This window comes from Artemia sp. Qi Xiang Cuo, chromosome 3 (assembly GCF_049724085.1).
Source record: "Artemia sp. Qi Xiang Cuo chromosome 3, ASM4972408v1, whole genome shotgun sequence".
In the NCBI taxonomy this organism is placed as follows: Eukaryota; Metazoa; Arthropoda; class Branchiopoda; order Anostraca; family Artemiidae; genus Artemia; species Artemia sp. Qi Xiang Cuo.
In genome coordinates, this window is record NC_142796.1 from 21,337,105 (window position 1) to 21,362,638 (window position 25,534).

At 33.7% G+C, this 25,534-nt stretch overlaps 1 protein-coding gene across 1 annotated transcript in view; it reads left to right on the forward strand.

Moving 5' to 3' along the window:
• Upf2 (UPF2 regulator of nonsense mediated mRNA decay) overlaps positions 1-25,534 on the forward strand; it is a 258,047-nt gene that overhangs the window by 103,205 nt on the left and 129,308 nt on the right. The window contains exon 12 of the mRNA XM_089085931.1: positions 4,039-4,371. Within this exon, the coding sequence (XP_088942057.1) occupies positions 4,039-4,371 (333 nt within the window). The remainder of the gene's footprint in view (positions 1-4,038; positions 4,372-25,534) is intronic.

A 25,534-nucleotide genomic window follows, 5' to 3' on the forward strand; every position in this document is an offset into this window, starting at 1 on the left:
CATGCAGTTTTACAAGTGCACTGTCACAACTTACACCAAGTGCCAAGATATTTGAATTGTCAGATTCAGCACTTTCAGATTTATCAATTGACGCTACCGAAACTATGATATTACTTAGAATTTTTCTAAAGGGATTGATCTAAATTTGCTTAGAAAAAAAGAAAATTCTCCTTTTTTCAACGATCTTCAAAAAATTTTCAACGTATTTTTCGGTCTAAAGGAAAATTCAAAGCAAATTTCAAAAATATAACTCAGTAAGTTGATAAAGCTGACTCTTTGCTATCTTGTGCAGTACCATATCCAAGATTTTCGTTCGGATGTTGGTTACAAAAAAACTATAAAAAAATACCTAAAAAATTTGTATTTAGGGGCTTATGCATTTTTGTTACGTTTTTACGAATCGGAAATCATTCGCGGCGGAGATTGAAAACCCTCAACCCTCTGGATACGGCCTCCCGTCTTACGTTGACTAAAACCATAGGCCTGCTTCCAAGAACTTGCACCAAGAATTTCCCCAGGGAACATTAAAATGACAATAACATTAAGTTGAGGATTGAATTATATTTGCTAATACAATTGTTATATTGACAATTAAATTTTAGTTTGAATAATAACAAACACAAAAATGAATGTATTTAGCGAGGTGCTCAAATTACTGACAGTTTCAGTCTATGCAGCTTTGAATTTTGTCCCTTAAGCTTCGGCCAACATATTTTTTTTCTGGAAATATTTTATCTTGATACTCATTGAGTGCTTTTAAGTAATATGGAAAAGTGCAATCAAACAATGTTCAACTTGTTCATTGCTCATTGTTAACATTAACAAAGGTTAATGAATAATTGTTGTGAGAGTAAAATCTTTCTATCATTGTAATTAATATAAAGTACTTGCAATGCATTAATTTGCTGTCATAGTTTTTGTCTAAGGTTTATTTTCTGTCTGGAACATGCAACTTTGTGACCTGCAGCTGAAAATTACACTGAAAGGAAATGATATTTATATCATTTGATTCATTAGTTTTATGTCCACCCATTCTCCGAGCTAGAATTATGACGTTGCCTAGAGAAGGATACGAAATTGCTCAAAAATGTGAAATTTTTACTATTCTAACTTGTTTATCATGTCTTTTATGCGAATTGTTCAATTTAAACAAAAATGATAAACAAATTCACAATTTTAATTTGGTAGATGTATTTAACCCTTGGACTGCGGGAAAATAGCATACCATTAACTTGCACATGAAATATAACACTTACGCAATTAATTCTACGTTCATGATAATGCTGATAAAGCCTTGTCAACCGAAACTATTTATTTGCAATTTATTTGCTTAAAAATATAATTAATTTGGAATTTTAAAGTATTGCTCAATTTCAATGGAAAGTGTAGGCTACTTGTCATAAAATGGACTTCAAAAAGCAGATTTAGGTTATATAATGTGAATATTTTTTGCTTTTATTATTTTTTTCGTATAATTTTTTAGTTATTTCACGAAGGTGTTGCCTTTTCTGAAATTCATGACTCAACGGAAGTTTATTGAAAGTTGAACCCGGAAACAGAAGAAGATATTGACCTAGGTTTTATGTACCGGATAGCCAAAATTTGATATAAAAAGTAAAGAAAAAGAATTTACTTTAATGTATTAATGGTAGCTAAAAAGCTAGAACATAACAATATTTGCCTCTTTTTAAGTCCTGCTAACTCTGTCCGACTCTAACGGGAGCATCGGTAAATGCCTGTTTTACCTTGTGTTGGCTCGAGCATTTTAGACTTGAATTAATGTATGGGCAGTGGTGACAGTGAATAAATTACTGTGGTGGAAAAGTAAAAAAAAGAAACAACAGCAACAAAACTGTGGCATGGATATTAAGCGTGCATAAATTAATTATCAATTTAGTGAGATTATCTATTTATCTGTTTAGAGTAGGCCTATCCAATTTTTTTTAGAAGATCCCTAGTCAAATCTACTTACAAATGTCACCTGCTCTAGAAATCCCTCTTTGACCTGATTTTTTTCCCTTTTTTTGCTCCTTTTTGTGCCAGATTGCAAAAATACTGCTATCTTTGAGGAGTGTTGATGCATGTACACGAGTTGCTTGGCTCGTAAAACAATTGAATTATGTCAGCTCTATCTTTGTGCAGACTTGCTAAATATAGCAATCCTTCGTAAAAATACGATAAAATATTCCAAGTGATTTGCAGCAAGCTAGGACACGCACTGAATGCAAAAATTTAGGTTCGAAATACCGCAGGAATCGCAAAGAAATCTATGTCGGATTTGATTCGGTCAAATTTCATTAAGGAGTGGTTGAGCTGAGACTTTATCGTTAGGGGTCTTAAAAACCATTTAGTTCAGTTGGCTTACTTCTCATATTAATGTTTACATATATCCTGATTATTTTTAAGTATTCTCATTATATATTTTCGTACATCGAATATGACTCCTGTAATTCGATGAACGGTTCAGGTGCCAAATTAACTAAGCATACAGAACACACAATAAGAAAAAAATGATAATCGATTTTTGGGATAGTTGGTCTAGGGCTTTTTGGGCGTTAATTTATATTCCCGAGTCCTGAACTCCGTATTGAAGTACATACTTGAGTCCTGAGCTCCATATTGGAGTACATACTTGAGCCCTGAGCTCAACATGGTCAAATTACTACTACTAATAACTCACCGCAGCACCAAGCCACCTGAGGCCAGGACAGCTACGCACGCTCCTCCTCCATCCCAATCTATTCAAAGCCTCCCTCTTTACACTCTCCCAGGAAGCTCCCATTTCCTTTAAATCTTTATTTATGACATCCTCCCATCCCAGACGAGGAGGACCTGCTTTCCGTTTAGCCCTAGACTGTTGGCAAAAAAGGACAATCTTCGGCAATCTGTCGTCCTTCATCAGCAGAACGTAACCTAACCATCTAAACCTTTCTTTCATTATAGCCCAAAAAAACAGGAGTAAACCACATTTTTCGTACAGCGCACTGTTTGAAATACGGTCAGTGACCCGTGTATCCAGAACAATCCGTAGGCAATTTTTCTGGAAAACATCTAGCAAATCTTCATCCGCTTTTCGGAGCGCCCATGCTTCAGAGCCATATTTGACCGCTGTCATCAAATTGACCATATTTGACACTTTTAGCCATATTTTAGCACTTGTCATCAAATTGACCACTGTCATGTTCAGATTGACTCGTAAAAACCATTTGATATTATTACTAATGGTGATAATTTTTTTCGTAATGATATATGATTTTCCCGAATCAAGTCATTTGAGTAATTAATTAATTAATTAATTGAATTAATGTATATGATTTCTGTTTAAAATATAATTTGTTTGACAAAATGTCCTGAACTCCATATTACTGCAGACTCGGTTAAATTTGCTTATAAATGTTATTTCATGTCCAATGGTAAAAAAAATAAGCCTGTGTAATTTAACTTAATTAATTGATTAATTGAATCAATATATGATTTCTGTATAATATTATGATAACAATTATTATCATAATATAATATTTATATTATATAATAATAATGTGATTTTATTGGTTTTGTTATGTTTATGTTCTGTTTTTTTTTTCTATGGTCCAACGGCTTTTTTTGGAAATACATACATACATATATATATGACATACATATACATACATATATATACATATATATACATAAACATACATATATATATATATATATATATATATATATATATATATATATACATAAACATATATATATATATATATATATATATATATATATATATATATATATTATATATATATATATATATATATATATATATATATATATATATATATATATATATATATATATATATATATATATATATATATATATATATATATATATTATTTTAATTATGTATTTCGTGGTAAAACAGCGAAGAGGGAAAACGGGTGATAGAAACTTCAAAGAAAACGTTTTAGACAAGTATTGCATCTCCGCGTCCTGAGTATAGCCTGTATTTTGATGTCCGTATTGTTTCTTTATAAAGAGTGTAATATCTTTTTGAAGGACCAAGTAATGCGAAAGAAATCTGTAATAGCTATGGACAGTCGATATACAACAATGATTGAAAACGCCTACTATCAAATTAATCCTCCAGAATTTAGTCCCGCTTCGACTAAGCCTCCTCGTCCACCAATTAAGGAATTCCTGAGAAAACTCATCTATACTGATCTGAGTAAGGTTACATCTCGTCGGATTATGAAGCTTCTACGAAGATGGAACTGGGAGGAGAAACAAATGGCATCGTATGGGATTAAGGTTCTTTCATCAGCTCATAGGATTAAATATATGAACATTAAGATACTTGCTGGGGTTGTTGCTGAACTTTTTTCATATCAGGTTGGTGATTCTTTTCTATCTTTTTTATTTTGTAATTATAATTTTGCTGTGTTCATAATCATTTTACTCTACAAGAGCCAAGAGTGGAATAATTTTCAGGAATGAGGACTTTTATATACTACCTCAGTGAGAATCAACCTTTTAGAGATTATCAAGTTAGTATTTTCACATATAAATATCTTAATAATTTACTCTCTTCTTTCGAAAATATTTTGCGATTAATAGTCATGATACACGAGGAGCATCAAATCTAGTACATCAATTTAGACATACGACTAGACCTTCATTTTAGTAAGAAATTTTGCTCCCTGCGTATGGGATATAATACCAGTTGCGATTCGAAATGCGAGTCATCTGGTAACCTTCAAGGCCGCAGTGAATACTCAAAAGAATAGTAATTATAAAAAATAGTAATAGATTTCTATAAAAACCTTATATGACCCCAGGGCATAACTTACAACCCTTGCCCTAAGGGCTGTGGGGGAGTGTCCTCCTCAAAAACATAATTCCTATCTGGAAATCAACTACGTTGAAAAAAATGGCTATCTCAAAATATTTATTGAATGTGTTTGGGGAAATGGTGGGCGTGGAAGGGGTGTTAGTTCTTCCAATCACTTTCGACTGTTAAAAAGGGCACAAGCCACTCCAATTTCCAATCGAATGAGACTTTTTCGAAGTTTCTACGACAACTCCTTTGATACGAAGCGCATTGGTCTAGAAAACAAATAAACAATACATTGCGCCAACATCGTTCTTTACTTAGGCAGCGCTATTGCTCTGTCTATGATAAGAAATTTTGCTCCCTACGTATGGGATATAATACCAGTTGCGATACGAAATGCAAGTCATCTGGTAACCTTCAAAGCCGCGGCGAATATATTTTTTCTTTCAAAAGAATAGTAATTATGTGTGTATTTTATGTTTGTTGTATATGTGTGAATTAAGTATTATTGCCATATAGAGTAATATAAAATAGTGTTTTTAGAATATCTAGAATACAAGACTCCAACCTGCTGCCAACAAGTTTTTGAGTTTTCCTAGCAGGTGCTGCAAAGATGTTCTGTATGTATTTGTCAAATAAAATTATCTTATCTTAATTTACCAATATTTCGGCTGTATTGTTTCACCTTACATATATTTGTATCATTAAAAAGTTTTAGTTTCACTCTGTTTAGATTATTTCGAATTCCATTATTTACATAATTTTTTTCTGTCCAGTTGCGTATAAATTTATATGACGATGGCTATGGTTCTGATTATTATATGTTTAGTGTCATATCTTTTAATGTGACAAGAACCGCCATTGATTGGCATGACCGTGTAAGGCCTTTGATAATAAAATCGTTTGATTTTGAAAAGTAAAAAGGAGGCTCAAGTCAACTAAGACACCTAGTCCCTGTATATAAAAAAAAAAAATCTGTTCCTCTACTTTTTCTTTTGCAAAATAACCAATCAAATTTTAATTGCAGATTTTGAGTATAGAGGTTCATCCTAAGGTTGCAAAAATGTAAAGAACAACCATTGTCGACAGTAACCGAAACTTTAATAATCAAAATTGTAAAAAATATATACATTAAAAGATCTACTTTTATTTAAATCCCATACTTGTAAAATATGCAAAACGATCCTAATGTTTTGGTCTTCATCTTCTTTAAAGACCCGGGGCAACAAGGGCTACTTTCCAAGCTTTCGGACAAGATACAGCAGTGAAGACTGTAAGTTTTTTATTGTTAAAAAAAATAGAGTTGTGAGAAAGTCAAATTTTAGCGTAAAGAGCAAGGCGTTGAGGAGGGGACAGCCCCTTTAATATACGGAATAATTTCTGTTCGTTTTAAGTTTTAATGTCGCTCCTTACTTTTAGTTAAAAAAACTTGTTTTTTTAATTTAATTTTTGAACGTTTTGGAATAAATGCAGGTTTTGATCTTGGCTCAAAGTACATGAATAATTAAAACAAACTTTTCATATTAATTTACTTTTATTTGATTAAATGGCTTTCTCGAAACTTGTTTCATTTTATTTGCGAATGTTTTTATTAGTAATAAATATACGTAACTTACGAATTAATTTACGTAACCAACTTCTATATTCATATATTTTTAATAGGTATATTAGGGGGGTTGCCCCCTAGTCAATACCTTGCTCTTTAAGCGAAAGTTCGAATTTTGTTCCAATTCTTTAAAACTGACCGCTAGTAGAGAGCTATCTTATACCCCCACGATTCACCCCTGCTGCCACCTAAAACTTTTTTTAACACCATATATTGGCACGAGAACCACGTGGTTTATGGTTTTTTTTGTCAATGAGAATTTGAAAAACAGGAATTTTGTCACATTTATGTATGTTTTCATGGATGGTTATGTGTGTTGGTCGATTTATTTGATGTTTTTCATGGATGTTTAATGGTTTTTGACAGTGAGAATTTGAAAAACAGGAACTATGTCACATTTATGGATGTCAACAGCAATTCATGTCTGTTATATGGTTTTCTCAGTGAGAATGAAAAAACAGGAACTTTGTCACATTTATGGATGTCAACAGCAATTCATGTCTGTTTTATGGTTTTCTCAGTGAGAATCAAAAAACAGGAACTTTCTCACTTGGAAAACCATAAACCACGTGGTCCTGTCACGAGTAGCACCTGTGAACTTGATTTACATAATCGCTAGGGGAAATTATTGATTCACGAAGGGGAGAATTAAGAAACATTAAGGCTTCTTTAATCTTAGGTCTGAGGGATAAACGTTCTTTAGGTCAGAGAGAAAAATTAATATTCTATTTTTAAATAGGGCTTCATTGATCTTTAGTGTCAGGAATTATAATTGACATCACTTGTTATCTTGGAATTATGCGGGAGTCTAAAGAGATAGAAATTCTATTTTTAAATACGGCTTCACGGAGCTTTAAGTCGGAGAGATAAATTGATATTCTAACGAAACCCTAATAGTTTAGCTAGGAAAATTTATGAGATGAAGAGATTAACGTAGGAAAGGGTTTCCTAGAAATTTGAAATGCGTTAGCGCAGAGATGCCAAACAAAAGGAACACGCTGAAATTACGTTTAGGGATTATTTGAGCGAAACCGTTTTATCCATTTTATGGGATTATTTCGGCGAAACAGTTAGAGACATTTTGAAAGAAGATTTTAGGAAAGGTTTTAGAAGAGAATTTGAGGGTGAAACTCTGTGGTCGTTATAATACACAAGTTCCATTTGAACAGTGTTGTGAGGTCCTCTACCCCAACCCCAAAGGGTTCCGATCCCCCACCCCAACCCCGAAGGAAGCCCCCGGTACTCAAAGGTCCCCCAAGCTCCCATAGAGCCCAACCCTCCAAACGCCCTCCTCAGACCCTCAAAGGCCCTCCTCTGGTCCTCAAAGGGCCCCCCGGACCCCCAAAGGGCACCCCGGACCCCAAAGGCCCTCCCCCCGGTCCTCAAAGGTCCCCCGGTCTCCCAAAGAGCCACCGGCGCCCCCAAAGGCCCACCCAGACCCCCCAAGGCCATCCCCGGGCCCCCGAAAGGCCCAGCGAGCTCCCAAAGGACCTACGGGGTCCCAAAGGCCCTACACCGGTCCCCAAATGTCCCCCAGGCCCCCAACTGTCCCCCCGGACCCCCAAAGGCCCTCCCCTTGACCCCCAAAGGGCACCCCGGACCCCAAAGGCCCTCCCCCCGGTCCTCAAAGATCCCCCGGGCTCCCAAAGAGCCACCGGCGCCCCCAAAGGCCCACCCAGACCCCCAAAGGTCATCCCCGGGCCCCCCAAAGGCCCATCGAGCTCCCAAAGGACCAACGGGGTCCCAAAGGCCCTACACCGGTCCCCAAATGTCCCCCCGGCCCCCAACAGTCCCCCCCGCCCCCCCAAGGCCCTCCCCCGGCTCCCAAAGGGCCAACCGGCTCCCAAAGGACCAATCGGTCCTCAAGTGTCCCCCCGACTCCCAAAGGCCCCCCTGTGCCCCAAAGGCCCTCCTCCGGGCCCCCAAGGTCCCCCGGGCCAGAGAAGCGCCGCCGGGATGCGCCGTGGGCCAGGAAAGCGCCGCAGGATGTGCCTCAGGGATGCGCCGCGGGTCAGGAAAGCGCCGCGGGGATGCGCCGCAGGGAGGCACCGCAGGAAAGCGCTGCAGGATGCGCCGCAAAAAAAAGTAAACTAGAAAGTAAAAATTTCGAAATGTTACCCCCCAAACTCCCTCCTCAGATCCCCAAAGAACTTCCCCGGGGCCGCAAAAGTCCCCCGGGCTCCCACAGGACCAACCGGTCCCCCCCCGGTCCGCCAAACACCCTCCCAGGGCCCCCCACAGCGGCCCCGCGCCAGTTTTTTTAATACTTTTTTATTGCTTTATTATATCTTTTCTGAACAAGTTCCATTCATAATTTCATTCCTAAACCCATTTTCCAACCTCAAAGAGTCCCCTCCCAAATTCATAAATACTTTCTTGAATTTTTTAACATGGTATTTTTCTAACTTTTTTACGTATATTAAAATGACATGAAAGATGCTTACGGCTCTACCAATCGTACTCTGTGCTTGTTCATGGACACGACGCAGCTTTTCCACTGATACTCTATGGCAGGTTATCGACACTACCGAGTTTATTGCATGCATTAAATCAGTATTTTTTACTTAGTGGAAGGATCAACACACAATTCATATCTGTAAAAATTGAACATGAATTATTCAACTAAAGTATGTGCACATGAAAAAATCATTGTCGTGTTGAACGCTGACAAGGAGAAATACCTGAACTAGGAAACGAGTGCAAGCGGTAACACTATTGGAAATGTATGCATGTGTTGTCATGACAGCGAGAAGTTAGATTTCTTTGGACTATCGAAATCATTCAAAATTGCTCAAGGTGGGTATGCGAGAGTGAGAGCACCAGAGATGATAGCGCTAAAGGAGAATGCCAACTTAAAAATAATTGTCGATGATCGGGGACAACTTCTAGCTAATGGTTCTGGTAGCACGATACCTATTGATAGATCCTTTTCCCATCGTTCTGGTATTACTATTCAAATGAAAGCAAAGAAGAAAAGAAAGGCCTACTGCTGCACTAGTGTAATAAATCATATCATGTCCACCTGCCAGAACTGCTATCTATGCAAAAATAATGTGAGAATAGACAGTGAAATCGCAGGCAGAATAAAAAGGACATTAGCAAACAATATCATCAATGAATATAAAGATGAATTGACGGAAAGTGAAGCGCAAGTGTACTAATAATGTATAATAATGTATTTAACATATTTTTATATCAATATTCTACATGTTCTTATTTCATTAAAAATGTCTTATACATTATTTTGTTAAGTGTTCACTATTTTTAGGGTATGCTAGAACGTCAAACGTTCAGAATATCTATTAAAAAGGTCAGAGATGTAAGAAAAATAATTTTAGAGATACTGATACTACTATCAGGCTCAATGTTTCATAGAATATAGAAAAGTTCAAGATCTCTTCTGAATTTTATGAAAGAACACGATTCAATTCTTATTTCACCAGAGAAAATAAAAATCTTCCACTTAAGTTATTTATTTCACAAAGACATAAAGAATTTAAAGTTCACTTCTAAGTTTTTCCGTAGAAGATAGGAAAAGTTATACTATGATAGTGATTATTTTCCATGGAGATAAAAAGTTTCACTTTAATTCTAAATTTTCTTAAATTCAATTCCGACCTTTCTCAAAGAGTCAAATTTAAAGTTCAATTCCAAATATTTTCCCCGAAACAAGAAAAGTCCCAATACATAAAAAATTTAAAGTTCACTTCTAAATTTTTCCGTAGAAGATATGAAAAGTTATACTATGATTGTGATTATTTTCTATGAAGATAAAAAATTTCACTTTAATTCTAAATTTTCTTAAATTCAGTTCTGACCATTCTCAAAGAGATGAAAAAATTTAAAGTTCTATTCCATATATTTCCCCGGAAGAAGAAAAGTTCAACTTCGATTCTGAATTTTCTCAATGAAAATGAAATAAGTTATTGATCAATTCTATTTTCCCAAAATAATATAAAATTTAACACTTCAATTCAGATTTTTCTCAAAGATATAAAAAATTTAAAATATTGTTCCAAATTTTTCTTAGAAGATAGAAAAGATCAAGCTCTAATCTGAATTTTACCAAAGAACACAATTCAATTCTAATTTCTCCAGAGGAAATAAAAAGCTTCCACTTCAGTTTTAAGTTTACCAAGACATTAAAAAATTTAAAGTTCAGTTCTAAATTTTTCCTTAGAAGATAGGAATAGTTATACTTTTTTTGTGATTATTTTCTATGAAGATAAAAAGTTTCACTTTAATTCTAAATTTTCTTAAATTCAGTTCCGACCTTTCTCAAAGAGATGAAAAAATTTAAAGTTCTGTTCAATATATTTTCTCGGAAGAAGAAAAGTTCCACTTTGATTCTGAATTTTCTCATTGAAAATGAAATAAGTTATTGATCAATTCTATTTTTCCAAAATAATATAAAAATTTTCCAATTCACTTCAGATTTTTCTCAAAGAGATGAAAAATTTAAAATACTATTCCAAATTTTACATAAAAGATAGAAAAGTTCAAGTTCTCTTCTGAATTTTACCAACAAACACAATTCAATTCTAATTTCTCCAGAGAAGATAAAAAGCTTTCACTTCAGTTTTAAGTTAACCAAGACATAAAAAATTTAAAGTTCTGTTCTAAGTTTTTCTGTAGAAGATAGGAAAATTTATACTATGTTAGTGATTATTTTCCATGAGGATAAGAAGTTTCACTTTAATTCTAAATTTTCTTAAATTCAGTTCCGACTTTTAACATAGATATGAAAAAAATTTAAATTTATGTTACAAATTTTTCATATAATATTGGAAAGTTATTATTTGATCGTTAATATTCAAGTTATCTTCCGAATTTTATCAAATAAAAAACTTCAAGTCTTATTTCTCCAGAGAAAACAAAATCTTACACATCACTTAATTATTCCCCAAAGAAAGAATTATATTTAAAGGTAAATTCCAATTTTTCGTTGGCATATGGAAAAAGTAATATCATACTTGTGAACATTTTCACGGAAGATAAAAAGTTCTAGTTCAATTTAAAATTTTCTCAACGAAGTCAAGGAAAGTTCAAGTTCGCTTCTGAATTTTCTCAATGAAAAAAAAATTAGTCATTGATCCTTTCTTTTTTTTTCAAATAATATAAAAATTTTCCACTTTAGTTCAGATCTGTCTCGAAGAGATGAAAAATTTAAATACTGTTCCAAATTTTTCACAGAAGATAAAAAAGTTCAAGTTCTCTTCGGAATTTTAGCAAAGAACCCACTTCAATTCTAATTTCTCCAGAGAAAATAAAAATCTTCCACTTCAGTTCTTTATTTCACAAAGACATAAAGAAATTTAAAGTTCAATTCTAATTTTTCGGTGGAAGATAGAAAAAGTAATAGCATACTTGTGAATATTTTCCTGGAAGATAAAAAGTTCTAGTTCAATTTAAAATTTTCTCAACGAAATGAAGAAAAGTTCAAGTTCTCTTCTGAACTTTACCAAAGAACACACTTCAATTCTAATTTCTCCAGAGAAAACAAAAATCTTCCACTTCAGTTCTCTATTTCACAAGGACATAAAGAAATTTAAAGTTCAATTCTAATTTTTCGGTGGGAGATAGAAAAATTAATACCATACTTGTGAATATTTTCACGGAAGATAAAAAGTTCTAGTTCAATTTAAAATTTTCTCAACGAAGTTAAGGAAAGTTCAAGTTCTCTTCTGAACTTTACCAAAGAACACACTTCAATGCTAATCTCTCCAGAGAAAACAAAAATCTTCCACTTCAGTTTTAAGTTCCCCAATGAAATAAAGAAATTTAAAGTTCAATTCTAAATTTTTCGGTGGAAGATGGAAAAAGTAATACTATGACAGTGATTGTTTTCCATGAAGATCAAAAGTTTCACTGTATTTATAATTTTTCTTAAATTCAGTTCTGATTTTTCTCAAAGAGATGAAAAATTTAAAGTTTATTTCTAAATTTTTCTCTAGAAGATAGGAAAAGTTATACTACGATTGTGATTATTTTTCAGTGAAGATAAAAAGTTTCACTTTAATTCTAATTTTCTTAAGTTCACTTTTCGATTTTTTGCAAAGATGAAAAATTTAAAGTTCTGTTCCAAATTTTTCATAGAAGATAGAAAAAGTTATACATTGATTTGAATATTCGACATGAAGATAAGGACCATCACTTTAATTCTGAGTTTTCTCGAAGAAGTGCAAAATGTTCAAGTTCTCTTCTGAATGTTCTTAAAGAAGTAAAAAAGTTAGCTCAATTCTGAATTTTACCAATGAAAATGAAAAAAGCTTCCACTTCAGTTCTTAATTCCTCAAAGACATAAAAAATTCAAAGTTCTCTTCTGAATTTTACCAAGGAACATAATTCAATTCTAATTTCTCCAGAGAAAATAAAAAGCTTCCACGTCAGTTTTAAGTTCACCAAGACATACAAAATTTAAAATTCAGTTCTAAATTTTTCCATAGAAGATAAGAAAAGTTATACTATGATTTTAATTATTTTCATGAAGATAAAAAGTTTCACTTTAATTCTAAATTTTCTTAAATTCAATTCCGACCTTTCTCAAAGAGATGAAAAAATTTAAAGTTCTGTTCCAAATATTTGTCCGGAAGAAGAAAAGTTCAATTTCGATTCTGAATTTTCTCAATGAAAATGAAATAAGTTATTGATCAATTCTATTTTTCTAAATAATATAAAATTTTCCACTTCAATTCAGATTTTTGTCAAAGAGATGAAAAAATTTAAAACATTGTTCCAAATTTTTCATAGAAGATAGGAAAAGTTATACTTTGATTGTGAATATTCTTCATGAAGATATGGAGCTCCACTTTAATTCTGAGTTTTCTCGAAGAAGTGCAAAATGTACAAGTTCTCATCTGAATTTTCTTAGAGAAGAGAAAAAAAAGTTAGCTCAATTCTGAAATTTACCATTGAAAATGAAAAAGCTTCCATTTCAGTTCCTAATTTCTCAAAGACATAAAAAATTTAAAGTTCAATTCTAAATTTTTCCATAGAAGATAGGAATGACTATACTATGATTGTGACTATTTAACATGAAGATAAAAAGTTTCACTTTATTTCTAATTTTTCTTAAATTCAGTTCATTCATCTAACCACCAAAAACAATAGGTTAGGTTAGGTTAGGTATAAATAAATATTAGTAAACAATTAGAAACATTTCTCCATGTTCAAGTTAGGTTAGGTTAGGTAAACTTATCACGAGCGCTCATGATAAGCTAACCTAACCTAACTTAAACATGGTAAAAAGATTAAATTAGGTTAGGTTAGGCTAGATTAAGTTAGGTTAGGTTAGGTTAGCCTACGTACGCGCGCGTACGTAGGGTAACCTAACCTAACCTAACTTAATCTAGCCTAACCTAACCTTAATCTAGCCTAAAACTGACGTGGAAGCTTTTTATTTTCTCTGGAGAAATTAGAATTGAATTAGATTCTTTGGTAAAATTCAGAAGAGAACTTTGAATTTTTTATGTCTTTGATGAATTAAGAACTGAATTGGAAGCTTTTTTTCATTTACATTGTTCAAATACAGAATTGATCTAAATTTTTTTACTGCTTTAAGAAAATTAATAAGAGAACTTGAATATCTTGCACTTCTTCGAGAAAACTCAGAATTAAATTTATGGTCATTATCTTCATGTCTAATATTCAAATAAATGTATAACTTTTTCTATCTTCTATGAAAAATATGGAACAGAACTTTAAATTTTTCATCTTTTTGCAAAAAATCGGAAAGTGAACTTAAGAAAATTATAATTAAAGTGAAACTTTTTATCTTCACTGAAAAATAATCACAATCGTAGTATAACTTTTCCTATCTTCTAGAGAAAAATTTAGAAATAAACTTTAAATTTTTCATCTCTTTGAGAAAAATCAGAACTGAATTTATGAAAAATTATAAATAAAGTGAAACTTTTGATCTTCATGGAAAACAATCACTGTCATAGTATTACTTTTTCTATCTTCCATCTAAAAATTTAGAATAGAACTTTAAATTTCTTTATTTCATTGGGGAACTTAAAACTGAAGTGGAAGATTTTTATTTTTTCTGGAGAAATTAGAATTGAAGTGTGTTCTTTGGTAAAGTTCCGAAGAGAACTTGAACTTTTCTTCACTTCGTTGAGAAAATTTTAAATTGAACTAGAACTTTTTATCTTCCGTGAAAATATTCACAAGTATGATATTACTTTTTCTATCGTCCAACGAAAAATTTAGAATTGAACTTTAAATTTCTTTATGTCCTTTGTGAAATAAATATCTGAAGTGGAAGATTTTTATGTTCTCTGGTGAAATTAGAAATTAGTTTTGTTCTTTATTAAAATTAAGGAAGGAACTTGAACTTTTTTTCAATTTGTTGAGAAGATTTAAAGTTGAACTAAAACTTTTTCTCTTCCGTGAAAAAATACGCATGTATGGTATTACTTTTTCAATCTTCCACCGACAAATTTTGAGTTGAACTTTAAACTTCATTATATCTTTGTGAAATAAAGAACTTAAGTGGGGGATTTTTATTTTTTCTATATACATTAGAATTGAATTGTGTTCTTTGGTAAAATTCAGTAAAGAACATGAACTTTTCTTCATTTCATTGAGAAAATTTAAAATTGAACTAGAACTTTTTATCTTCCGTGAAAATAATCACAAGTATGGTATTAATTTTTCTATCTCCCACCGAAAAATTTAGACTTTAACTTTAAATTACTTTATTACATTGTGAAATAAATAACTTAAGTGGAAGATTTTTATGTTCTCTGGTGAAATTAAAATTGAAGTGTGTTCTTTGGTAAAGTTCAGAAGAGAACTTGAACCTCCCTTAACTTCGTTGAGAAATTTTTAAATTGAACTAGAACTTTTTATCTTCCGTGAAAATATTCACAAGTATGGTATTACTTTTTCTATCTACCACCAAAAAATTAGAATTGAACTTTAAATGTCTTTATGTTTTTGTGAAATAAAGAACTGAAGTGGAAGATTTTTGTTTTCTCTGGAGAAATTAGAATTGAAGAGTGTTCTTTGGTAAAGTTCAGAAGAAAACTTGAACTTTTCTTCACTTCGTTGAGAAAATTTTAAATTGAACTAGAACTTTTTATCTTCCAGGAAAATATTCACAAGTATGCTATTACTTTTTCTATCTTCCGCCGAAAAATTAGAATTGAACTTTAAATTTCTTTATGTCTTTGTGAAATAAAGAACTGAAGTGGAAGATTTTTATTTTCTCTGGAGAAATTAGAATTGAAGTGTGTTCTTTGCTAAAATTCCGAAGAGAACTCGAACTTTTTTATCTTCTGTGAAAAATTTGGAACAGTATTTAAATTTTTCATCTCTTCGAGACAGATCTGAACTAAAGTGGAAAATTTTATATTATTTGGAAAAAAATAGAAATGATCAATGACTAATTTCTTTTTCATTGAGAAAATTCAGAAGAGAACTTGAACTTTCCTTGACTTCGTTGAGAAAATTTTAAATTGAACTAGAACTTTTTATCTTCAGTGAAAATATTCACAAGTATGGTATTACTTTTTCCATCTTCCACCTAAAAATTATAATTGAACTTTAAATTTCTTTATTTCTTTGTGAAATAATGAAGTGAAGTGGAAGATTTTTGTTTTCTCTGGAGAAATTAGAATTGAAGTGTGTTCTTTGGTAAAATTCAGAAGATAACTTGAATATTCACTATCAAAGTTTAACTTTTCCAATATTCTATGAAAAATTTGGAACAGAAATTTAATTTTTTTTCATCTCTATGTGAAAAGTTGGAACTGAATTTAAGAAAATTTAGAATTAAAGTGAAACTTTTTATCTTCATGGAAAAAAATCACTAACATAGTATATCTTTTCCTATTTTCTACAGGAAAATTTAGAACAGAACTTTAAATTTTTTATGTCTTGGTGAACTTAAAACTGAAGTGGAAGCTTTTTATCTTCTCTGTAGAAATTAGAATTGAATTGTGTTTGTTGGTAAAATTCAGAAGAGAACTTGAACTTTTCTATCTTCTATGTAAAATTTGGAATAGTATTTTAAATTTTTCATCTCTTTGAGAAAAATCTGAAGTGAAGTGGAAAATTTTTATATTATTTTGGAAAAATAGAATTGATCAATAACTTATTTCATTTTCAATGAGAAAATTCAGAATCAAAGTTGAACTTTTCTTCTTCCGAGAAAATATATTGAACAGAACTTTAAATTTTTTCATCTCTTTGAGAAAGGTCGGAACTGAATTTAAGAAAATTTAGAATTAAAGTGAAACTTTTTATCTTCATAGAAAATAATCAAAAAAAAAGTATAACTATTCCTATCTTCTAAGGAAAAAATTTAGAACTGAACTTTAAATTTTTTAATGTCTTGGTAAACTTAAAACTGAAGTGAAAGCTTTTTATTTCCTCTGGAGAAATTGGAATTGAATTGTGTTCTTTGGTAAAATTCAGATTAGAACTTGATCTTTTCTATCTTCTAAGAAAAATTTGGAACAATATTTTAAATTTTTTCATCTCTTTGAGAAAAATCTGAAATGAAGTGGTAAATTTTATCTTATTTTGGGAAAATAGACTTGATCAATAACTTATTTCATTTTCATTGAGAAAATTCAGAATGGAAGTTGAACTTTTCTTCTTCCGGAGAAATATATGGAATAGAACTTTAAATTTTTTCATCTCTTTGAGAATGGTCAGAACTGAATTTAAGAAAATTTAGAATTAAAGTGAAATTTTTTATCTTCATAGAAAATAATCACAATCATAGTATAACTTTTCATATCTTCTACGGAAAAATTTAGAAGTGAGCTTTAAATTTTTTATGTCTTGGGACTTTTTTTGTTTCGGGGAAAATATTTGGAATATAACTTTAAATTTGACTCTTTGAGAAAGGTCTGAATTGAATTTAAGAAAATTTAGAATTAAAGTGAAACTTTTTATCTCCATGGAAAATAATCACTATCATAGTATAACTTTTCCTATCTTCTACGAAAAAATTTAGAAGTGAACTTTAAATTCTTTATGTCTTTGTGAAATAAGGAACTTAAGTGGAAGATTTTTATTTTCTCTGGTGAAATTATAATTGAATTGTGTTCTTTGGTAAAATTCAGAAGAGAACTTGAACTTTTCTATCTTCTATGAAACATTGAGCCTGCTAGTAGTATCATTATCTCTAAAATTCTTTTTCTTACATCTCTGACCTTTTTAATAGATATTCTGAACGTTTGACGTTCTAGCATACCCTAAAAATAGTGAACACTTAACAAAATAATGCAGAAAACATTTTTAATGAAATAAGGACATGTAGAATATTGATATAAAAATATGTTAAATACATTATTATACATTATTAGTACACTTGCGCTTCACGTTCCGTCAATTCATCTTTATATTCATTGATGATACTGTCTGCTAATGTCCTTTTTATTCTGCCTGCGATTTCACAGTCTATTCTCACATTATTTTTGCATAGATAGCAGTTCTGGCAGGTAGACATGATATGATTTATTACACTAGTGCAGCAGTAGGCCTTTCTTTTCTTCTTTGCTTTCATTTGAATAGTAATACCAGAACGATGGGAAAAGGATCTATCAATAGGTATCGTGCTACCAGAACCAAAAGCTAGAAGTTGTCCCCGATCATCGACAATTATTTTTAAGTTGGCATTCTCCTTTAGCACTATCATCTCTGGTGCTCTCACTCTCGCATATCCACCTTGAGCAATTTTGAATGATTTCGATAGTCCAAAGAAATCTAACTTCTCGCTGTCATGACAACACATGCATACATTTCCAATAGTGTTACCTCTTGCACTCGTTTCATAGTTCAGGTATTTCTCTTTGTCAGCGTTCAACACGACAATGATTTTTTCATGTGCACATACTTTCGTTGATTAATTCATCTTCACTTTTTACGGATATGAAATGTGTGTTGATCCTTCCACTGCGTAAAAAATACTGATTTAATGCATGCAATAAACTCGGTAGTGTCGATAACCTGCCATAGAGTACCAGTGGAAAAGCCGCGTCGTGTCCATGAACAAGCACAGAGTACGATTGGTAGAGCCTTAAGCATATTTCATGTCATTTTAAGATACGTAAAAAAGTTAGAAAAATACCATGTTAAAAAATTCAAGAAAGTATTTATGAATTGGGGAGGGGACTCTTTGAGGTTGGAAAATGGGTTTAGGAATGACATTATGAATGGAACTTGTTCAGAAAAGATATATTAAAGCCATAAAAAAGTATTAAAAAAAAGGGCGCGGGGCCTGTTGGGGGGGCCCTGGGAGGGTGTGTGGGGGACCCTGGGTGGACCGGTTGGCCCTGGGGGAGCCCGGGGGCCTATGGCGGCCCAGGGGAGGTTCGTGGGGGAACTGAGGCGGGCGTTGGGGGGAAAACATTTCGAAATTTTTACTTTCTAGTTTACTTTTTTTTTGCGGCGCATCCCTGCGGCGCATCCTGCAGCGCTTACCTGCGGTGCCTCCCTGCGGCGCATCCCCCGCGGCGCTTTCCTGACCCGCGGCGCATCCCTGCGGCACATCCTGCGGCGCTTTCCGGGCCCACGGCGCATCCCGGCGGCGCTTCTCGGGCCCGGGGGACCTTGGGGGCCCGGTGGAGGGCCTTGGGGGCCCAGGGGGGGCCGTGGGGAGTCGGGGGCACAGGGGTGTACCGTTGGGGCCTTGGGGAGCGGGGGGGACCTGGGGGGCCGGGGGGCGGGCCGTGGGGGGTCGGGAGTCACTGTGGGGGGCCGGGGAGACATTTGGGGACCGGTGTAGGGCCTTTGGGACCCCGTTGGTCCTTTGGGAGCTCGATGGGCCTTTGGGGGGCCCGGGGATGGCCTTTGGGGGTCTGGGTGGGCCTTTAGGGGCGCCGGTGGCTCTTTGGGAGACCGGGGGACCTTTGAGGACCGGGGGAGGGCTTTTGGGGTCCGGGGTGCCCTTTGGGGGTCCGGGGGCCCTTTGAGGACCAGAGGAGGGCCTTTGAGGGTCTGAGGAGGGCGTTTGGGGGGTTGGGCTCTATGGGAGCTTGGGGGACCTTTGAGTACCGGGGTCTTCCTTCGGGATTGGGGTGGGGGATCGGAACCCTTTGGGGTTGGGGTAGAGGACCTCACAACACTGTTCAAATGGAAATTGTGTGTTATAACGACCACAGAGTTTCACCCTCAAATTCTCTTCTAAAACCTTTCCTAAAATCTTCTTTCAAAATGTCTCTAACTGTTTCGCCGAAATAATCCCATAAAATGGATAAAACGGTTTCGCCCAAATAATCCCTAAACGTAATTTCAGCGTGTTCCTTTTGTTTGGCATCTCTGCGCTAACGCATTTCAAATTTCTAGGAAACCCTTTCCTACGTTAATCTCTTCATCTCATAAATTTTCCTAGCTAAACTATTAGGGTTTCGTTAGAATATCAATTTATCTCTCCGACTTAAAGCTCCGTGAAGCCGTATTTAAAAATAGAATTTCTATCTCTTTAGACTCCCGCATAATTCCAAGATAACAAGTGATGTCAATTATAATTCCTGACACTAAAGATCAATGAAGCCCTATTTAAAAATAGAATATTAATTTTTCTCTCTGACCTAAAGAACGTTTATCCCTCAGACCTAAGATTAAAGAAGCCTTAATGTTTCTTAATTCTCCCCTTCGTGAATCAATAATTTCCCCTAGCGATTATGTAAATCAAGTTCACAGGTGCTACTCGTGACAGGACCACATGGTTTATGGTTTTCCAAGTGAGAAAGTTCCTGTTTTTTCATTCTCACTGAGAAAACCATAAAACAGACATGAATTGCTGTTGACATCCATAAATGTGACAAAGTTCCTGTTTTTTCATTCTCAGTGAGAAAACCATATAACAGACATGAATTGCTGTTGACATCCATAAATGTGACAAAGTTCCTGTTTTTCAAATTCTCACTGTCAAAAACCATTAAACATCCATGAAAAACATCAAATAAATCGACCAACACACATAACCATCCATGAAAACATACATAAATGTGACAAAATTCCTGTTTTTCAAATTCTCATTGACAAAAAAACCATAAACCACGTGGTTCTCGTGCCAATATATGGTGTTAAAAAAAGTTGTAGGTGGCAGCAGGGGTGAATCGTGGGGGTATAAGATAGCTCTCTACTACCGCTTAATCACAAAAGCCGTTAATTAGAATAAATAGCTCTTATGAAAGTACTGAAAAATCTCTGGCTTAAAGAGTGAGGTATTGACTAGGGGGTGAACCCAATCATATATGTAATATTTTCTGTTCGTTTAAAGTTTTGATGTTGCTGCTGTTGCAGTCGAAAAACTTGTTTTTTTATATTTAATTTCTGATCTTTTTTTAAATAATGCTGGGAAGTCCGGCGTCCCCTTCATAGAAATGTCCCTTCCCCCATGAAAACTTCCTGAAGGAAGTTTTCATGGGGGAATATAATTATATTTAATTATATTAAATATAAAAAAACAAGTTTTTCGACTGCAACAGCAGCAACATCAAAACTTTAAACGAACAGAAAATATTACATATATGATTGGGTTCACCCCCTAGTCAATACCTCACTCTTTAAGCCAGAGATTTTTCAGTACTTTCATAAGAGCTATTTATTCTAATTAACGGCTTTTGTGATTAAGCGGTCAGTTTTAAAGAATTGGAACAAAATTTGAACTTTCGCTTAAAGAGCAAGGTATTGAACCCCCTAATAGGAACCCCCTAATATACATATTAAAAATATATGAATATAGAAGTTCGTTACGTAAATTAATTCGTAAGTTACGTATATTTATTACTAATAAAAACGTTCGTAAATAAAATGAAACAAGTTTCGAGAAAGCCATTTAATCAAATAAAAGTAAATTAATATGAAAATTTTGTTTTAATTATTCATGTACTGTGAGCCAAGATCAAAACCTGCATTTATTCCAAAACGTTCAAAAATTAAATAAAAAAAACAAGTTTTTTTTAACTAAAAGTAAGGAGCGACATTAAAACTTAAAACGAACAGAAATTATTCCGTATATTAAAGGGGCTGTCCCCTCCTCAACGCCTTGCTCTTTACGCTAAAATTTGACTTTCTCACAACTCTATTTTTTTTAACAATAAAAAACTTACAGTCTTCACTGCTGTATCTTGTCCGAAAGCTTGGAAAGTAGCCCTTGTTGCCCCGGGTCTTTAAAGAAGATGAAGACCAAAACATTAGGATCGTTTTGCATATTTTACAAGTATGGGATTTAAATAAAAGTAGATCTTTTAATGTATATATTTTTTACAATTTTGATTATTAAAGTTTCGGTTACTGTCGACAATGGTTGTTCTTTACATTTTTGCAACCTTAGGATGAACCTCTATACTCAAAATCTGCATTAAAAATTTGATTGGTTATTTTGCAAAAGAAAAAGTAGAGGAACAGATTTTTTTTTATACAGGGAATAGGTGTCTTAGTGAAAAGGGAATACTTTTCAAAATCAAACGATTTTATTATCAAAGGCCTTACACGGTCATGCCAATTAGTGGCGGTTCTTGTCACATTAAAAGATATGACACTAAACATATAATAATCAGAACCATAGCCATCGTCATATAAATTTATACGCAACTGGACAGAAAAAAATTATGTAAATAATGGAATTCGAAATAATCTAAACAGAGTCAAACTAAAACTTTAACCCCTGACCCCCCCCCCACTACCAGAAAAAATCTCTCCTGAAAACGTCTATACTGTATACTTCCCAATAACCTATACTATATGTTAACATTGGGTAAAGTTCATAACTTTCAGCCCTCCTCCCGGGAACTTCGGGGGGTTAAGTCATCCTAAAAGACATACTTATAATAATTTCGAACATGCTGAACGAAATGGCTATCTCAAAATTTTGATCAGGTGACTTTGGGAAAAAATGAGCGTGGGAGGGGGCCTAGTTGCCCTCCATTATTTTTGTCACTTAAAAAGGGCACTAGAACTTTCAAACACGCACCCGTGATCTTTCTTCTGGCAAAAAATGCAAAATTCCACATTTTTGTAGATAAGAGCTTGAAATCTCTACAGTAGGGTTCTCTGATACGCGGAATATGATGGTGTGATTTTCATTAAGGCTCTATAATTTTTAGGGGGTCTTTCCGCCTTTTTTCGAAAATCAGCCAAATTTTCTCAGGCGCGTAACTTTTGATTAGTAGAATTAAACTTGATGAAGCTTATATATTTGAAATAAGCATTAAAATCCGATTCTTTTGATGTATCTATTTGTATCAAAATACCGTTTTCTAGAGTTTCGGTTACCATTGAGCCGGGTCCCAATAACCAATACTATATGTTAACATTGGGTAAAGTTCATAACTTTCAGCCCTCCCCCTGGGGGCTTCGAGGGATTACGAATAGAAAGGCCTTATTGACTTGTGACGGGCACCCCTGGTCTGGGTACATTTAGAATGGTGGCAATTAGACTAACATTTTTGGAAATAAAACATTGAAAGGAACATCAAATTATATTCTTTTAGCCTACAAGTTAATGTAAACAGCCTAAGTTTTCCAGATATACTTTGCAATGTACATCACCATCAACCTTCTTCTTAACTGTACATATCCTGGAAAAAATAAAAAAAAGTCACTGACTCTGTCGAGTTTTGCTTTATAGCAACAGTTCTAGAATCAAGTCTACTATTTAGCCTAGGGGTACCAATCGAAATCTGAAGGTAGGGTCTAGGTACATTTAGAATGGTGGCAATTAGACTAACATTTTTGGAAATAAAACATCGAAAGGAACATCAAATTATATTCTTTTAGCCTACAAGTTAATGTAAAAGCATAAGTTTTCTAGATATACTTTGCAATGTACATCATCATCAACATTCTTCTTAACTGTACATATACTGGACAAAATAAAAAAAAATAACTGACTCTATGGGTTTTTACTTATAGCAACAGTTCTAGAATCAAGTCTACTATTTAGCCTAGGGGTACCAAGCGAAATCTGAAGGTAGGGTCTGGGTACATTTAGAATGGTGGCAATTAGACTAACATTTTTGGAAATAAAACATTGAAAGGAACATCAAATTATATTCTTTTAGCCTACAAGTTAATGTAAACAGCCTAAGTTTTTCAGATATACTTTGCAATGTACATCATCATCAACCTTCTTCTTAACTGGACATATCCTGGACAGAATAAAAAAAAATCCCTGACTCTATGGGTTTTTGCTTTATAGCAACAGTTCTAGAATCAAGTCTACTATTTAGCCTATGAATACCAATCGAAATCTGAAGTTAGGGTCCGTGTACATTTAAAATGGGGGCAATTAGACAAACATTTTTGAAATAAAGCGTTGAAAGGAACATCAAATTGTAGTCTTTTAGCCTACAAATTAATGTAAGCAGTCTAAGTTTTCCCAATATACTTTGCAATATACATCATCATCAACCTTCTTTTTAACTGGACATATCCTGGATAAAATAAAAAAAATCACTGACTCTATGGGTTTTTGCTTTATAGCAACAGTTATAGAATCAAGTCTACTATTTAGCCTAGGGGTACCAATCGAAATCTGAAGGTAGGGTCTGGGTACATTTAGAATGGTGGCAATTAGACTAACATTTTTGGAAATAAAACATTGAAAGGAACATCAAGTTATATTCTTTTAGCCAACAAGTTAATGTAAACAGCCTAAGTTTTCCAGATATACTTTGCAATGTACATCACCATAAACCTTCTTCTGAACTGGACATATCCTGGACAAAATAAAAAAAATCACTGACTATGGGTTTTTGCTTTATATCAACAGATGTAGAATCAAGTCTACTATTTAGCCTAGGGGTAACAATCGAAATCAGAATGTAAGGTCTGGATACAATTAGAATGTTGACATTTAGACTAACATTTTTGGAAATAAAACATTGACCATTAAATTATATTCTTTTAGCCTACAAGTTAATGTAAACAGCCTAAGTTTTCCAGATATACTTTGCAATATACATCATCATCAACCTTCTTCTTAACTGGACATCTCCTGGACAAAATAAAAAAAATCACTGACTCTATGGGTTTTTGCTTTATAGCAACAGTTCTAGAATCAAGTCTACTATTTAGCCTAGGGGTACCAATCGATATCTGAAGGTAGGGTCTGGATACATTTAGAATGGTGGCAATTAGACTAACATTTTTGGATATAAAACATTGAAAGGAACATCAAATTATATTCTTTTAGCCTACAAGTTAATGTAAACAGCCTAAGTTTATCAGATATACTTTACAGCTTTTTGGATACCTCAACACCAAGCAATACTTTTCAAAAGGCATTTCAGAGCAAGTTCCTTTCTTTAAGTCCCTCCTAAACCAATTTTACAAGTTGAAGTACCCATCCTTTTCACCCACAACTTGACTTTACAGCTTTTTGGATATCTCAACACCAAGCAATACCTTTCAAAAGGTATTTTAGAGCAAGTTCCTTTCTTAATGGCCCTCCTAAACCAATTTTACAAGTTGAAGCATCCATCCTTTTCACTCACAACTTTACTTTACAGCTTTTTGGATGCCTCAACACCAAAAAATACCTTTCAAAAGGCATTTCAGAGCAAGTTTTTTCTTAATGTCCTTCCTAAACCCATTTTACAAATTAAAGTACCAATCCTTTTCACCCCCAACTTACTATACTGCTTTTTGAATGCTGTAACACCAAGCAATACTTTTCAAAAGGCATTTCAGAACAAGTTATTTTCATAATGTCCATCCTAAACCCATTTTACAAGTTGAAGTACCCATCTTTTTCACACACAACTTTACTTTACAGCTTTTTGAATGCTCGTACACAAAGCAATACTTTTCAAAGGACATTTCAGAACAAGTTCTTTTCATAATGTCCTTCCTAAACCCATTTTACAAGTTGAAGTGCCCATCTCTTTCACCCACAACTTTACTTTACAGCTTTTTGAATGCTCCAACACCAAGCAATACTTTTCAAAAGACATTTCAGAACACGTTCTTTGCTTAATGTCCTTCCTAAACCCATTTTACAAGTTGAAGTACCCATCCTTTTCACCCCCAACTATACTTTACAGCTCTTGGATGCCACAACACCAAGCAATACTTTTCAAAAGACATTTCGGAACAAGGTTTTTCTTAGTGACCGTCCTAAACCCATTTTAAAAATTGAAGTACCC